This window comes from Dendronephthya gigantea, unplaced genomic scaffold (assembly GCF_004324835.1).
Source record: "Dendronephthya gigantea isolate DGI-Jeju-01 unplaced genomic scaffold, DenGig_1.0 000093F, whole genome shotgun sequence".
NCBI classification, from domain to species: domain Eukaryota; kingdom Metazoa; phylum Cnidaria; class Anthozoa; order Malacalcyonacea; family Nephtheidae; genus Dendronephthya; species Dendronephthya gigantea.
The window spans coordinates 623,705-639,252 of record NW_021163103.1 but is presented as its reverse complement, the minus strand read 5'-3'; the positions used below and the strand labels follow the sequence as shown (position 1 = coordinate 639,252).

Sequence of the window (15,548 nt, the reverse complement as noted above, 5' to 3'; positions counted from 1 at the left end):
ATGAACGGTGATAAAAGGAAAGGCATCCCATCGGCCATCATGGTCAACTCAATTGTGAATGCTTTTGTATTCTTTTGTATTCTTTTATAGTCAATCGACATCAGTGATCGACATATATATCTTCCACACATAACAAAGACTGCATATTCTGATATTCCTCGCTATAAAACTCGTTAATAGTCAATTTCGCTGTCGATGTACAAAATTAAAAAAATGTATCAAATCCTGGTTGAAAATCAGAAATGAGTAGTGCTCGTATCACGTGACATTATCTAGCCAATCAAATTAGTGCGGCTGTTTAGTGTTTATGATTATTTTTTTAAGCTCAAAATAAACAAACTTGAGTAAAATTCGTTTAGAAATTTCGTTTATATATTTTCAAATTTTTTTGGAGGAAGGGTTGGAATTTTATCGTTTTGCTTTACTGGTTGAAATCTTGTTTACAACAACAGGAATATGTCTTTCGTGGTCAAGATTGAAATTATCAATTAAGAAAGGTCAAATTTGCGCGGAATAGTTCAAGTTGTAAACAATCCAAGGACGCCATGTGAACTTACTCTTGTTATTTTATAACATAAACAAAGAAATATGAGTCGAAGATCAAGCTCTACAAGTTTGACAACAACTGCAAGTGCCTCATCCGTTGGTGATGATCCTTTGATGCGCGATTGTTACGATTTGAGACGACGACTTATGCAAACTGAACAGTCAATAAAAAATCTAAACCCACCGTTAAAGACTAACAGGTTAAGGAGATAAATATTTTGAAGAGTTTCTGAAGAGATAAGCCAATATTCAGTCAAATAGCATTAACTTTTTTCAACTTTCTTTCTGGGATCATTTCTAAAAAAATGTGTTATCTTGTATACCATGGTTTGGTTTATATATGGTGAAGCCTGTTGTTAATAGCAACCAGTAGGTGTTGCAGGCCAGCAGATTGTGATAAACTGTATATTTTTACCCCATGTTGGTAAAATATTTAACATTACTCAATCAGTTGTTATGCATGACAAGTCTATAGTCCTGATCCCAACCTTTTGGCTAAGCCTATCCTGTGTGTGATGACCGTTTCTAAATTAAACCATGCAGACCTTGGTTTAAAGTGTAAAATAAGACTCCAGATGTGCTTTTAGGGCCTGTTTATATGATCCCGCCTACTTGTAATACAAACACTAATTAGTGTTTATATGACCACTTTTCCTCCCGTCTAGGCGGGATCCCGGCACTTCTTGCCAGGATCCCACTTAGATGGGACGAGAAATTGCCATATAAACACTCCATCCCGCTTGGCCGAGATGATTCGCGATTAACATACATTAGGAGCATGTGTATATATTGGCATATTCGTTTTCTACAATAAAACATGCCGTCGAAGGAACCTGCACTACAAAATGAACTCCATATAAGCACGCCATCCCGCCTAGGCGAGTTTCCGATGAAAACATCCCGTCCCGGCTAGACAGGATCATATAAACAGGCCCCTACTGTGCATCATTTCACTGTTTTTACATATACTTTGATATGAATTGCAAGGATTGTCTCACTCATTGGCATTTGTTGTAGATAAGAGAATACCATGGTTTTATTATTATTTAAGCATGAGAATTAGGTTTTGAAGCAACAAATGCTTGTAAGAATGCATTCCCACACTGTTAGTAGATATTAATAATTTTTTAATTCAAAACTTCAGCAGTTCTTCAGTTTTGACAAATGGTATATCCAAGACAGATTTATCCACTAATCTGACAATGTTGGTGCCTCACAGACAACCTAAGTAAGAGTTCATATTATCCAAAATTATAGTTTACAATATAAATATAAAAATTTACAGTATACCTGTGAGTGAGAGCACTTATATGATTTATATAATAGTAAGCTATTAGCTATATATCCTTCCATCACCCACATTGGTTCAAATATCTCATCCATAGCAGACTAAATTACTCATAGTTTTTCCTGTTTTTTTTAACTGATGTCATACATTAGTTCTCACTCATCAAGAACTCCATCTGAAAGATCTGATCAGCCTCCTGTCCTGACTTTAGCAGACCTGAGTCCCTCGTTATCCGATAACAACAATGAAGTACCAGCTAATGAACTTCTCAACTCCTCTTATTACTTATCAACTATACCACCTGTAAGATCTTCAAGCTCACTTGGTGATACAAACAGGCGATTGCAACAGTCAAACACCACACAAGAGGTAGAAACTAAACTATATATCTTACCATGAAGACCAACTACTCCATTAGGTTATCTCTTGACAAATTAATCCACTAATGTGGTCAAAATTATTTTCTCGCAGTATTCTAGTATGAATGGCAGTGAAAGTTTGAGAACAAAATTACAAAAGGTCAGAGAGAAAAACACATCTCTAGTGAGTCAGAACCATAAGTTGATGAGTGAACTTGAAAATATGGGATACGAACTTCAGCATGAACGTAATAAGGTGAGTGTAATGACATGTATAAATGAAGCAATGCAAATGTTATGAATTCATTAGGTTAAACAACAAGAAACTATGTGACCAGATCATTTCCATTGTAATATCTTTTGCACTAGGTAAAAATTTTGCACCAGGACCTGGCAAAAGAAAAAGACGGTGTCCATGAATATGAAGATCGTATCATTGCTCTGGAAAAAGAAATTTCTTCTCAACATCATTCTCTAAGGTTGGTGGAACTGAATGAAAAGTAATAACTGGTTTAAACAAGGAGCAACATAACTTCCAAAACTAGAGTTCAACTATTATTTCTCTGTAAAAAAATTTAATTGATCATAATCAATAAATGTCAGGTCATCAGAAGAAAAGTTCCTCAATGTGAATGAACAATTGGAGAACAAATCTTTGGAACTGAAGGATGTTTTGGAAACTTCAAGAGATTTTCAAACAAAATATGAGGAAGAGATGGCAGTTAGAAAACAGTAGGAGTCTTTATTCCTATAATTACATACGTGATTAAATAACATTCTTAACGCGGATTGGTGACTATACCAGGGATTATAACGGCATTTATAACAAACCTATTAGTTGTTTGTAGTGACAAAGTTAAGTTTATGTTCATATCAGGTGGATGAGGTTTCTCCGAAAGCTGTGGCCTGTGGCTTTTCATTTGGTTTCTGTCTCACCTCACACGCAGCCTCGTTCCCAACGCGTGTTTTTGTTTGACACACGCGCCGGGGACGAGGCTGCCTCACGCATTGCATTCTTGCCGTTCACGTGAGACTTAGACCCGACCAACTGCCCTAGAACATAAGTGTTTCATCTAATGGATAATAAAAGATAACTGACGTGACTGATTGAAAGTAAACTTTTTCCAAACTCCCGGGTCCCCAGCGAAAATAATTCCATAACTTTTCGGTCGTAATTGTTGATTATTATCCACCAGCTTGCAGTCTAAGTTGGAAGAGAGCTTACAGAACATGCAACAATTGACCACGAAAATAACAGAAGATAAGGAACGCGAGAAAGAACAAACGAAGCTGGTATTCATGCTTATGATATTGTAGAGCGGGAGTGAATATTGAATCATATAAACACGTGTCAATGTTGATTTTTAGAGATGCGAAGAAATGGAAAAAATGGATCGAGAATTAAATGAACTGACAAATGAAAGAAATACATTGTTGGGTCAAAACAATTCACTGGAGGGTCACGTCACTGAACTCAAGGAAGAAATCAGGTAGTGTCCAGTGATCAGTCCACATCAACCTGGAGTCAAAATTCTTTAATTTTACACATTTTGTTGTAATTCTGCGCATTTTTAGTTTACTTCAGTCAGAAGGCGTTGCAAACGCAGAGTATAAAAGCTCACTCGAGAGAGACAATGCAGAGTTACGATCAACTGTCGCTCGACAGAGTCAGAGGGTTGGTCAACTAGAGAAGAAATCACCCAGAGATGATGATAGACTTCAAGAGATAATCAAATTACAACATGACAAGATACAATATTATCAACAAGAAATCGAACAAAGCAAACAAGATATGCTTAGATTGGAAAGTTTAGTTCAGAAAGTACAAGACGAGAGACACTATCGTACCCCAACGGTAGGCAACCAATCATCCTCCTTCAAATACAGGATATAAGAGAGGGGTAAATGAAAATAAATTTATAACCTTTTTTTTCGTACAGGCTGTGGATAGTGGCGTCAGCTCCAGTAAAGGTGAACACTTCTAAAACTAAATTTCTTCAACAAACCATGTACTGAAAACAAAAAACTAAAAAGTAATTATTTGCCCTAAAATTTCTTTCCTAAAACACCTTTCAATCCATCATAAAGACGCAGGTACCATGACAGGCCTGAGAACTGAGTTGTCATTCATCGCAGAAAGAAACAGAATTAACGATAGAAAACAACAACAACTAGAACAAATTATATCACAAATGGAGGACGAGGCTGCCTCGTATTCAACTCAATTGATACAACTTGAAGATAGGTTGGCTGCTAAAGACGAAATGGTGCACAGTTTAGAAGGAAAATTGAACGAAAAAAATGTTCGCCTGGTTGAAGTCAAAGCTGAACTCGATAATGCATTGGATACGACCAGCGAACTACAACGAGAGGTAAGCTAGGTCAGCTAGGTCGCTGTGAACCGCGGATTGCTTAACAATGCGCTGGCCAAGATGTGATCTTGGCCAGACGATCTCACATACACCCTGCATCACGCAGAGATTATATGCATCTGAACCCTACTTATAAAATAACCAAGTTAACAAAGAAAAAGATGTTTCTTAACGTTTGTAAAAGCCGCGGGGTGAGTTTTTAACTGATTTTATCTAGACTCACAAGAAAAGTCTGAAAATTGAAAATTTGGACAACGAACTTGATGAGAAAATCTCAGAACTGGGAACGTGCGCTTCTAGAGTTCATGATTTGGAACAAAATATTCAGGAAAAACAAAACTATATAGATGAACTGGAGTCATGTTTGAAGAGCAGAGAGTCCGAGATTACTGAACAATGTAATTTGTTAGACAAGACAAGAAGTTTACATACTGAACATTGTAGAGAGTTGGAGAATCAGATTGATAAGGTTCGAGTTGTTCTATCACTTTTCTCCCAGAGTTTTAATAATATTTTGCAATTCAGTCGGTGTGATAGTCGACCATGGTTAATAATGATTAGGTGGGGCAGGTTTAGGGTTGATAATTCGCGAGGGGGGGGGGATTGGCACCTGAGATGGCTCAAGAATAGGTACCTAGTGAGATACGTCTGTGACATTGACACGAGGCATTTCCTGGGTGTAATATCGTAGAACAGAGGATGAGATGCATGTAGTAGACTTAGAAAGGCTCCGATTAAAGTTTTCTTACTCATTTTTTACAATATTTGCCATCATCACTGAGGTATTATTATTTTTTAGCTTCAACGAGAGTATGAGGGGAAAAATAATCAAGTTTCGCAATTGGATACAGTCTTAAAAGGTTTGATTGCAACAAATTCTGGAACCTCGTGACCTTTAATACTATCTAAAAACACGTTTCATTTTTATGTTACTTAATTCTAGCTTCTCGTCAGGATGCAACGGTGAAAATTTCTCGCATTCAAGAAATGGAGAAAGCAATTTCCGAGCAGCAACGAGAGTTGGATCACAGGCAAGAACAGAGTAAACACTACGAAGCAAAGTTATCAAAATTGCAAGAACAAGCTAGAATTGAGAATGAACGAGGAGAAAAATTGGATGAAACATTGCATGAATGTCAACAAGAAATGACAACTCTTATTGAACAACAGGCAAAAATGAAAGAAAATCATGAAAATGAAATGCAGGACAAAATGAATGAGGTATTTGCCAAATCTAAACTGTTTTTCTTCGAGGTCCAGTCTTGCCAAGTGTTCAGCAGAAGTGACAGAATATATTTCTTTATTTAGATCTCAAAACTAAAAGACGTTTTAAAAAAGCTACAAGATGAATACCGCAAGAAATGCAAAGAATGCGAGCTATTGCAAGAAACCTTGTCAGAAAGAAACGAACTAACAAAACAAAACCAGAAACAACTTAAGGAACAAGAACACAATCTGACAAGACTCAAACAAGAAGCCGGGATCTTGGAACTAGAGTTGAACCGCGAGAAAGAAACGAATCGTGAGGAAGTGAGGAAATTACAATCCTTGTTAGAAAATGCAAAACGAGACTTAGACCAAAGAACAAGTCAGTTGAATGAAATGAATACCTCGTTGGTCGGTGTACATAAAGACATGAAACAAAGTTCATCGCATGTTGTTGATTTAGAACAACTGCTGCAGCAAACACGAGACGTTTTAGCAAAAAAATGCGAAGAAACGAGTGATTTAAATTCAAGTTTAAAGGATAAGGATAAAGAACTTACCAGCAAGTTAGAAATAATAAAACAACTTGAAGAAACTGTTAAAGAGACGAAGAAAAATTTGACTGAAACACAAGACAGTTTTAGTCAAACAAAAATTAATTTGTCTGAAAGAGAAAGCCAAGTTTCGAAACTTGATGGGGAGTTAAGCAAAGCACAAAGCGAGATTTTGGACACTGCAAGGCAGTTGGAAGAATTAAAGTCAGTTTTGGAAGATAGCAAGAAGGAGTTGAGAGACAAAGATAGACAGATGGATGATTTGGGAGATAAATTGAATAGAAGTGAAGAATTGTTGGAACGAAAGGAAAGAGAGATAGAGCAAAAGGAAGCGAAGATGACGGAACTGGATCAAACTGTCAGAGAATGTCAATGGGAGTTGAAACAGCGAGTCTCTGAGGTAAGTTTTGCACTTTTCACTACATTGAAACAGATTTCTACGAACAGTCAGTCAGGAAGTGATAAGTCTTCGTAATTTTGTCCGTAATATCTGCCGGGACAAAGTGGTAAATCTGGCATCATGCAAGGTGTTGTAATTTAGATACACACAACTTTCGTGCTTTTTTCAGATGAGCAAACTGGACATTTCTATTAAAGAACAACGCAGTGATTTGACACAGAAGACAAATGTCTTAGAACACTCTTTAAGTCAATGCCAGTATGAACTCAGTGAGAAATCTTTAGAGGTAACATTATTGACAATATAATTACTTAACAAGGATGCATTGCATTGCATGGGTATTTTTATATACAAATTGACGGATTGCAAACTCCATTTGAAGAAAATATATTTGCTCCGCCTAAAGCGTTGATGCTGTACAATGTACATATCAGCTTGGGTATTATGCATTTCAAATAAACAATCCACTATTTCTACTTCAGTTGAGTGAAATGAAAGCAAAATACGCTCAAAGTCAGGAACAAATCAAACAAAAAACAGTTCGACTGGATTACATGGAGAACACGATGAAACAACAAGAGCAGGAACTGAGGAAACGACTTGATAAAGTCGCTGAATTTGAGAAGGTTTGGGATCGTAAACTTTGTGTACAAACATACAATAAACGTTTCTGTACGACACTGTCACGCAAGTAATGATAATTGAAAACACTTTCTAGGAATTCACGAAGCTTAAGATTGAGTCAGACGATAAAATAGAAATCACGCAAGAGCTTCGCTTGGCAAGGGAGCAAGTCCAAAATACGGTGAGTACTGACAAGTGATAATGCAGGTGCCTGCAGGTCAGACAGGTAATGCAGGTGTCTGCAGGTCAGAAACATTATGGTACCATAGAAATAAAAAATCATTTTTGTATTTTAGCATTCAGAATTGCTGGACGCCCGTCGCAAACTTTTACGATGTGAACAAAAGGAACATGAATATTTAGACGAACTTAAAGAAGCTCACGCACTCTTAGCTAATAAAGAAGCAGATTGCGCGCGTCTTGCAAAAGAACTTGGAGCTAGCCAAGTGCGCGAAGCTCAGGCTGAGGCAAAATGTGTGCAAGAGAATCGTCGAGTGGAACAACAATGTTTACTTAAAACAACAACTTTAGAGAATGAGGTGAGATTCACTTCTCATAAATACCAGCTTTGAGCTTATCGAGATTCATTGAATTTAAAAGAATGTTGTCTGCAGACAAGAGCATAGGCAGCCCAATTATGTATGCATGTTTATATAGTTTACTATATAAATATATATAGTATATATATTTACTACATAAATATCTACTATATAAATATATATAGTATATAAACATGCATACATAATTGGGCTGCCTATGACAAGAGGCTATAGTTTCTTGATTTTTCTTTTCATATCAGATTGAGAAATTACGTGAAAACCACAGTAAATTATTCTCCCAAAAAGAAGAAGCGGAAGCCGCGCATCGGCTGAACGTTCAGAATTTACGAGAGAAAGAAAAAATGAAGGAAAAAGAAATGAAACGACTGCAAGAAGAACAGAAAACATTCAACGGTCATTTTGTGAACTTAAAACAACAGGTTGAGGAACTCCAAGACCAAGCTCACGTTGCGAATGAAACGATTATCATCAAAGAATCTGAGGTACGCTGATTTCTGAAAAAATAAATCAACTGTCGTAAATCAACTGTGAAATACAATATCTTTCCTCTTAGATAACACGGCTACAAGCTAAAGTGTCAGGTTATGAACGCGCCACGTTTGGTTCCAGACTAAACTTTAATCCACCTTACTCACATACACCAACACCTCGATCCCAGGCCACCCCAGTTTACCCTCACTCCCCAGTTTACTCCCACCCCCCGGTTCACTCCCAACCCCCTAGTCCTTCAGTTAGAAACTCCTACAACTACCAAACACCTGTAAAAAGAAGCAGTTCTGCGCACGACCTTCACAACATGTCAACTGACCTAGTATCATTCAGTTCGCCGGCTCATAACGGCTATGATAAAGATGATTTTGAAAGATTGCATTCCCAGCATTCGACGCGGTCTTCAACGTTAAACCGAAGTATGGGAGACACATTTGAAAGATTGTTCGATCAAGCACGATACGAGTTACAACATGTTGCTGCATCACGACAGACTGATGAAACATCGCTAAAAGATCAACCAGAGCATCACGATAAAGATGCATCAAAAGCAGACAACGGAGATATTCAATAACATTTTAACTTGAACGTCTTTCTCAAGCATCATAGTATGAGCTATAAATCCTACCCCAACTTTACCTATACCAATCAGACGAGATGATATATAAGACAAGTCTCACGATAAAGGTTGTGCTAGCAAAACCAATTTCGAGGCTAAAATTGGCATCGTATATATTTAAGTACTTGCGATTAAACAACAGTCTTTGCTTACGCCTACGGAATGGTTTTTTACCACAATCTTTTCTGAGCGATATTCGTTAGTTTTCGCGGAAAGAGGAGAGTATAGAGACCTAATACAACAATCATCGCGATATATTTAAGCAGCATCATGATATTGATATTTTACAAAAAATCAAGACAGGAGGAAATAAGCCTGGGGACCAAGTAAAAATAGAGTAGCAAATGAAATATTTTTGTCTTGTTGAGGTACAACTAACGTAGTTCTTATAGTCTTTGATTGTTTTGTCATAACATTACATATAACCTTTTTAGTTAAATGTACTTACATTAAATTATTTTTCTTTAAAAACAAGTAGCGAATCATTTTGTTTGAATTAACATTTTTGCCAGATTTTAGCCCGTCATTAATACGTTCTAATAATTTACCACTAGCCTACAAAAATGTCTCTAGAACAAAATCGTTAAAATCTCAAGTAAAATAACTCTTGTTTCAAATAGAAAAATATTAAATTGTGAACAGAATTCAGTCAGGCCTCTAATATCTCTATAATTCACAGAAGCCTACCGCTAATCAGTTCCATGAGTTTATTCTTTACCAATCATCATCCAGCCAACCATTGAGATCCTGGGGTGAAAAATAATGTTAAATAGTGTGACAGAATAAATTTCCCCATAAACATTTAATTCAATTTGTTCCTACACGCTGTGGCCTGGTTAGTTTTTTGGTTGGCTTACAAAACACACACGATACCCAGGTAGATAATAATGCTATAATCACGAACCTGTTCTGTGGTCTCGGCAACCACAGCCAAGTTATCACTGTACATTGACGTTCCCTTCACTGGGGCTTTTCGTGTTTCTACCAGTGTCGGTGCCATGTCAGCGAAAATATCATCAACTGTGGAGTCTTTTTTGGTAACTTTTATACCAAAATCCTCCCATGGTTTATCCACAACCTGAACTGGAGTCTTGCTTTTGTCTGTGTTTCTTAAAGCCTTAGAATCTTTCTTGTTTAACTTATTTTTCGTGCTCCTCTTACTATTTTTATTTGTTGAATTCAAAGAAACAGGCGAAAGCTCGTTGTTTTCTGTATTAAAAGAATCCTCTGGAAGTTCATTTGAGTGCATGTCCTCGTACTCTGTTTCAAACGAAGAATTAACTGCCCTTGAATTCGTATTTATCTTCAAATCATTTTTGTTTGTTCGTGATACATTTTGAAGTTGACTTTCATTTTGTTTGGCAATGTCTTTCAAAGCCAATTTCTTTCCGCGATCCTTTTCAAGCTTGGAATCACCTTTGACTTTTCCAAGTTTCATACCAAAACCCGTCTTTCCTTGAGAAAATTTGTTGATGTCTTCTGTACAATTCACTTGCTTAGTTTGACGTGGACTAGTTGGGTGCTCAATTACGTTTCTAGTTCGTTCGCTAAAACCAGAATCAAGCGAAACTTCGCTGGAGCTTGGACGGCCGTGATCTGAGTCATCTGAAATCTACGAGGGAAAGAAGTACTTTACTAGACCCAGGTCTGGTTTTAGTGTGAAGAAATATCTCTTACCTCTCCTGGATCAACTTTTTCTACACCATCAAAATTGTCCCAGGAATCAAAGCTGCCTGCAGCAGACTCCACATGCACATGCTCCACCACGCTTGCTAAAATAAAAAATGTTACATACAATGACATTGTTATTAGAACAAGTTTATTCGACATAAAACCAGCACCTGCTGTGAATTGTAGTAGGAATATTGCCGCTCATGTGTAAATGCATTGACGGGGAAAACCCGTAAAAATTACATTTAACTGTTTATTTATTAAATAATAGTATTTTAAATATAGGTATTCAATATTTGATACGATATTCACCTTTCATTGCAATCTTTTTCCCCATTTGTGATTTCTGTTTTCTTCTTTCTTCATTCCTCTTTCGTGTTTCTTCCCGCCTTTTTTCTCGTTCTTGTATTTTATCCTGAAGACTTTTACCTTGACTAGCTCGTGTTGCAATGCGTTGTGAGGAATCTTGTTTTATTCTGTGTGATTCGGAGCCTTAAGCAAAAACAAAAAAAGTATGTAAAGCTCACTTCAGCTCACTTAGCACTGAAGATGGCTTAGTGTAAGCCGAAACATGTTTGCTATTAAAAATTTAGTCGTTTACCTCAACTTGTCTTGTGCTATTACAAAATTACGGGAAAAAATCTCAAATATGTTATAGCTGTAAATATACGTACCATGAGAAGATTTCGACTCCACATCCAACTAAAAAAACATCAACATATTTTTAGAACACAGGCTCGTGTGCTGAGAGTCTGATACTGTACAGACCACTAAAAATAGTAGTTTAGACCACTAAAATCCTCAATGACAATGACGAGTCTAGTATACTGCAGTATAGTTTAGACCACAACCACTGATATTCGCAATGACTTGATGGTTTTGTCTCATTTCAGAAAACTGTGATTTCAACACAACCATAATATTACCTTAGGTCTTCGTTCAGTAAACTGTTGTAGTCGTTCTCCTCCGATGATAACATGAGCACCCAATACTGGAACTAAATACTGCATCGCGCTGAACGTTGCGGAAACTAACTCATCATCACTGTCCTGCAAACCCAGTCTTAACTGGAAGAGAAAACCACGGTTAGTTCGAGTCAAAATTATGATGCAGGTAATGCAGTTTGATGCAAGTATTGCAGCACTTGGTGCTGGTAATATCCAGGCTCTCAAGCTGATGCAGGTAATGTAGGCTGATGAAGGTAATGTAGGCTGATGCAGGTAATGTAGGCTGATGCAGGTAACGGAGGCTGGTGAAGGTAATGTAAGCTGATGTAGGTAATGTAGGCTGATGTAGGTAATGTAGGCTGATGCTGGTAATGTAGGCTGATGCTGGTAATAGAGGCTGATGCTGGTAATGTAGGCTGATGCTGGTAATAGAGGCTGATGCTGGTAATGTAGGCTGATGCTGGTAATAGAGGCTGATGCTGGTAATGTAGGCTGATGTAGGTAATGTAGGCTGATGCTGGTAATGTAGGCTGATGTAGGTAATGTAGGCTGATGCTGGTGATGCAGCTAGGTGTGATGTCATTTCTTCATATGCAATATTGCTTCAAATATTAATATCAAAACAGAACTTACCTCTGGTAATATAAAAGATTGTAATGCGTCTTTATCAAACATTGAAACGTAAAGAGGGAAATACTTGAGCAAAATTAACCGAACGTGACGATCATTTACTTCAAATAGTTTCTTTAAGATTGGGACACAGCATTGTCTATAAATACAATAAATAACGCTGTTTCATTGTGTTTAGACCATATGACGTATAGTTCACTGCATCAGAGAAAATTACCTGAACAAATCCTCTGGCAAAAGAGGCAAAATGTCCGCAGATTCAACAGAATGATCTTCTGAAACAAAACAAATTCTCGTGTGACTCTTTCTGATAAAGTCACGTTTTGTGATAAAACGAACATCAACTTTTAATTAATCCTGAATTGTTGCTGGAACGTGAAGTGAGCATGCTGTAGTTTCGGAGGCGGAACAATGTTAACACTGAGTAAATTCAGATGTAGAGTGATGTTAATGATAGTTTCGGATGCAAAATAATACTAACGATACATGTAGTTTAATTCGGATCTAAAACAAGAAGGAGAATGTCTGGTGGACACAGACGATTTGCACTCTATGTCTTCATGAAGATTGAAATTTAGCTGAACTTTAACGTCTCCAAAAGCAGTTAGGACTACCTAGACAAGACACTTTAGCCTAGTCATAAGATATAAAGCAGTTCAGTATCGACATACCAGATTGAGGTGTTAAAAGATGTGGTAAGAAAACATCAACAGCAGTAGAGTCAACAAGGGTGAAGCGAGATAGCAGAAGATGGAGTAGTCTATTAGCAATGATGTGGGGCGGTACTTTATGTAGCCTCTGATGAAGAGTCCTGAAGAAAACAGCCTTTCCTCCACTTGTTTTTACTGTGATATTTCTCAAGAAATCCAGAATTTGACAGTAATCATTTCTGAGAAAACAAAAAGTTTTAGTGCAACATGAAATATTATTAAATCCAATTATCTGACTATTACCAGACAATGCATAAATGAAAGAGTACTACAGGTACACTAGTTAGGATTACTGGTACTTAGATTAGAAAGCAATCAGTTACACTTACTGAAAAATCTCATCATTTAAAAGGCTTTGAACACTTGGTCTTTTCTAAAGAAAAGTTTTATTATTATGATGATTACCCGTACATGTAAATATAAACCCAGAATAGATTCTCTGATAAATGCTGTTTTCCTACCTCAAGACTGGCATCCACAACTTCCTCTTGTATTCTTTGCTGAAAATCAGTAATACTTGACTCATCTAAGGAAGTAAAGTTGTAGCACATCATTTACAACAAAATCCCAGAGCGACAAAGTATACACTAAATATTTTTCATAATTTATTTACCTGACAAACTAACCACATCTAGAACATCACAGATAAGTTTTCCCAGTCCCAAGACATCCTTTGCATGAGCAATACTTTCATTCATTAATTTCTGAAAACATAAACCAAAATGGAAATCCATCTTTACATGTTTACTATAGTCATGTTTGTGATAAAATTAATATTAATCAAGTGAGGCTAACAGAATATTATTAGTCATAATTCAACCTCTTTTGCAATCTCAGCAAAAGGACACATGTATTCAAAACCACCAATCTTCCAACAAGCATCATTTTGACCAACAAATATTGAATCCAATGACAAGTTGTTATGGGACAACTTACACTATAAATCAACAAATAGAAACACAGAATAAATTCAATGACTGGTTTGAGATAGGATTGACAAAGCACACTCCAACAAATTACAAATTATATAAATCTATTCCCTATGACAGTATATATTTTTGCATATTGTCTAAAGTACTCCGAGAAGAAATATACTCTTTCCAGAAAAAATAACTCTGAGTACTCTCTCATATTTTCTCTGATATGGTACATTAGTACATTATCAACTGCTACGTTATTAAATAGCCAATCATGGTACCTTATCATGAAGAAAAACCAGCGTCACAATAATATTATGTATTCCTGCAATCACTTCTAACAAATGAAAATCACCAACTACTTCAGTCAAAGGTACCACAGCTTCTGTAACAATGGCAATCTCTGATGCTTCCTGAAACACCTCAACACACTTCAATAATCCAGGATGGCGCAATTTCTGGAAATACTATTAAAATGACATGAAAAAACTGATCTCATTTAACAATCCATTGACTGAAGTACTTTCCAAAGCAGGAAAAACTATCTGTGGTAAATAAAGCACTATACAAATTGCATGAATTTTATATAGATTTACTACAGGCAAACATTGTGACGTCTATATGACATAGCGACGTTGTCATTTTAATAACAACAAATCTTCAAATTCATTTGGGAAATATTATTGCCAAGTACGAGTATTAGTGGACATTTAAACTTTATTTTTAATCGGAAATAAGTTACATCACGGATAATAAACTCCATGGTTACATTATATCATTTTACATTAAAATAACGAATCTACACTTTATACTATTAAATAAATGCCAATAAAAAATTAGATATAATTCTCTGTCAATCTCACCTTAATTGCTGTATCAACTTTATTACTCTGGTTTTCTTTATCGTGTAGAAAGACTGTGAATTCCTGGTCATCTTCTTTACTCAATGCAGGACTAATTTCCCAGATATCATTTTCAACTTTAAAAGGTTCACCCAGTGAATACGAACTGTATAAGCTCAATTCAGCGCCCATTTATCTCGACTTTTCGAACAAAAATCGACAATTTCTCTCACTTCAACATTTCAATTTATCAAAATATAGCCCGACAACGATTTGTTCGTTGTCATTTTGCATTCTTTTGCTTTGTATTTTGCCAAAAATAGAGATTTGTGTAACCGCCATATCACAGGCCATGTTGGCAGAGCACTCCTGGGAATTATTGTTTTGAGATCAGTCGTCACAATGGGAGGTTGTTCATGACTTTTTTTATCTAAGTCGAACTAGAAAAATTCATCGGTTTTTAGATATACAGCTGGAAAGAGCATCCAAAAATAAGTAAAGTGGGAAGTTTAGTACATCTCCGTGTGAACTGTGAAGTTTGCAAACTTTGTATAAATTAGTATAACGCGCGTGCTTACTTTTCGACCACTTTTCAAGAAGTGGTTAGCTTTTTAGCGCGTCATAAATTTTTTAAATTAAATATTTTTCCATACTTTGCAATATTTCGCAACCGAATGTTCCACTCTCATTACGTATGAGATGGATACTCCGCTATAGTAATGGCTAATAAGTAGTCTTCATTTTTTTCATTGGTGTGGTTTGAGAGAGCATTTTTGACGCGATTCATTTTTAAAAATTACTTAGTTGGCTACGT

At 36.4% G+C, this 15,548-nt stretch overlaps 2 protein-coding genes across 4 annotated transcripts; one reads left to right on the top strand and one right to left on the bottom strand.

Annotated features, from left to right (window-relative positions):
- Positions 1 to 330: 330 nt before the first annotated feature.
- On the top strand, positions 331 to 9,098 carry LOC114533578 (coiled-coil domain-containing protein 18-like). Of its 2 annotated transcripts, none has more exons than XM_028555122.1 (21): positions 331 to 746; positions 1,694 to 1,774; positions 1,987 to 2,203; positions 2,306 to 2,449; positions 2,563 to 2,672; positions 2,797 to 2,925; positions 3,390 to 3,486; positions 3,562 to 3,683; positions 3,769 to 4,048; positions 4,134 to 4,164; positions 4,282 to 4,565; positions 4,783 to 5,034; positions 5,365 to 5,425; positions 5,509 to 5,786; positions 5,874 to 6,725; positions 6,895 to 7,011; positions 7,208 to 7,351; positions 7,444 to 7,530; positions 7,646 to 7,888; positions 8,149 to 8,391; positions 8,463 to 9,098. In XM_028555122.1, exons 1-21 carry the CDS (start codon positions 589 to 591, stop codon positions 8,970 to 8,972), a joined length of 4,440 nt encoding a protein of 1,479 aa, XP_028410923.1. In that variant the 5' UTR covers positions 331 to 588; the 3' UTR covers positions 8,973 to 9,098. The 2 variants fall into 2 exon arrangements, with proteins under 2 accessions (XP_028410923.1, XP_028410922.1); XM_028555121.1 differs by having other exon boundaries at positions 1,691 to 1,774.
- A 385-nt stretch (positions 9,099 to 9,483) lies between these two features.
- LOC114533579 (protein-associating with the carboxyl-terminal domain of ezrin-like) lies at positions 9,484 to 15,092 on the bottom strand. 2 transcript variants are annotated; one of them, XM_028555123.1, is made up of 15 exons: positions 14,756 to 15,092; positions 14,174 to 14,359; positions 13,796 to 13,912; positions 13,589 to 13,679; positions 13,437 to 13,501; positions 13,305 to 13,348; positions 12,937 to 13,154; positions 12,483 to 12,540; positions 12,269 to 12,404; positions 11,615 to 11,755; positions 11,363 to 11,390; positions 11,001 to 11,180; positions 10,695 to 10,789; positions 9,922 to 10,629; positions 9,484 to 9,764 (listed from the first exon to the last, which is right to left on the bottom strand). In XM_028555123.1, exons 1-15 carry the CDS (start codon positions 14,924 to 14,926, stop codon positions 9,732 to 9,734), a joined length of 2,271 nt encoding a protein of 756 aa, XP_028410924.1. In that variant the 5' UTR covers positions 14,927 to 15,092; the 3' UTR covers positions 9,484 to 9,731. The 2 variants fall into 2 exon arrangements, with proteins under 2 accessions (XP_028410924.1, XP_028410925.1); XM_028555124.1 differs by having other exon boundaries at positions 12,483 to 12,537.
- Positions 15,093 to 15,548: the final 456 nt, after the last annotated feature.

What these genes read in the sequence shown, in the direction of transcription:
- LOC114533578 (XM_028555121.1), top strand. Translation starts at nt 589, where the DNA reads ATGAGTCGAAGATCAAGCTCTACAAGTTTGACAACAACTGCAAGTGCC. An exon ending in CCAGCGAACTACAACGAGAG is followed by an intron (nt 4,566 to 4,782) that starts GTAAGCTAGGTC and finishes GATTTTATCTAG; the next exon opens with ACTCACAAGAAAAGTCTGAA. An exon ending in TCAGTGAGAAATCTTTAGAG is followed by an intron (nt 7,012 to 7,207) that starts GTAACATTATTG and finishes TTTCTACTTCAG; the next exon opens with TTGAGTGAAATGAAAGCAAA.
- LOC114533579 (XM_028555123.1), bottom strand. Translation starts at nt 14,926, where the DNA reads ATGGGCGCTGAATTGAGCTTATACAGTTCGTATTCACTGGGTGAACCT. An exon ending in TTGTGGATGCCAGTCTTGAG is followed by an intron (nt 13,349 to 13,436) that starts GTAGGAAAACAG and finishes ACTTTTCTTTAG; the next exon opens with AAAAGACCAAGTGTTCAAAG. An exon ending in TCTTTTAACACCTCAATCTG is followed by an intron (nt 12,541 to 12,936) that starts GTATGTCGATAC and finishes GTTTTGTTTCAG; the next exon opens with AAGATCATTCTGTTGAATCT.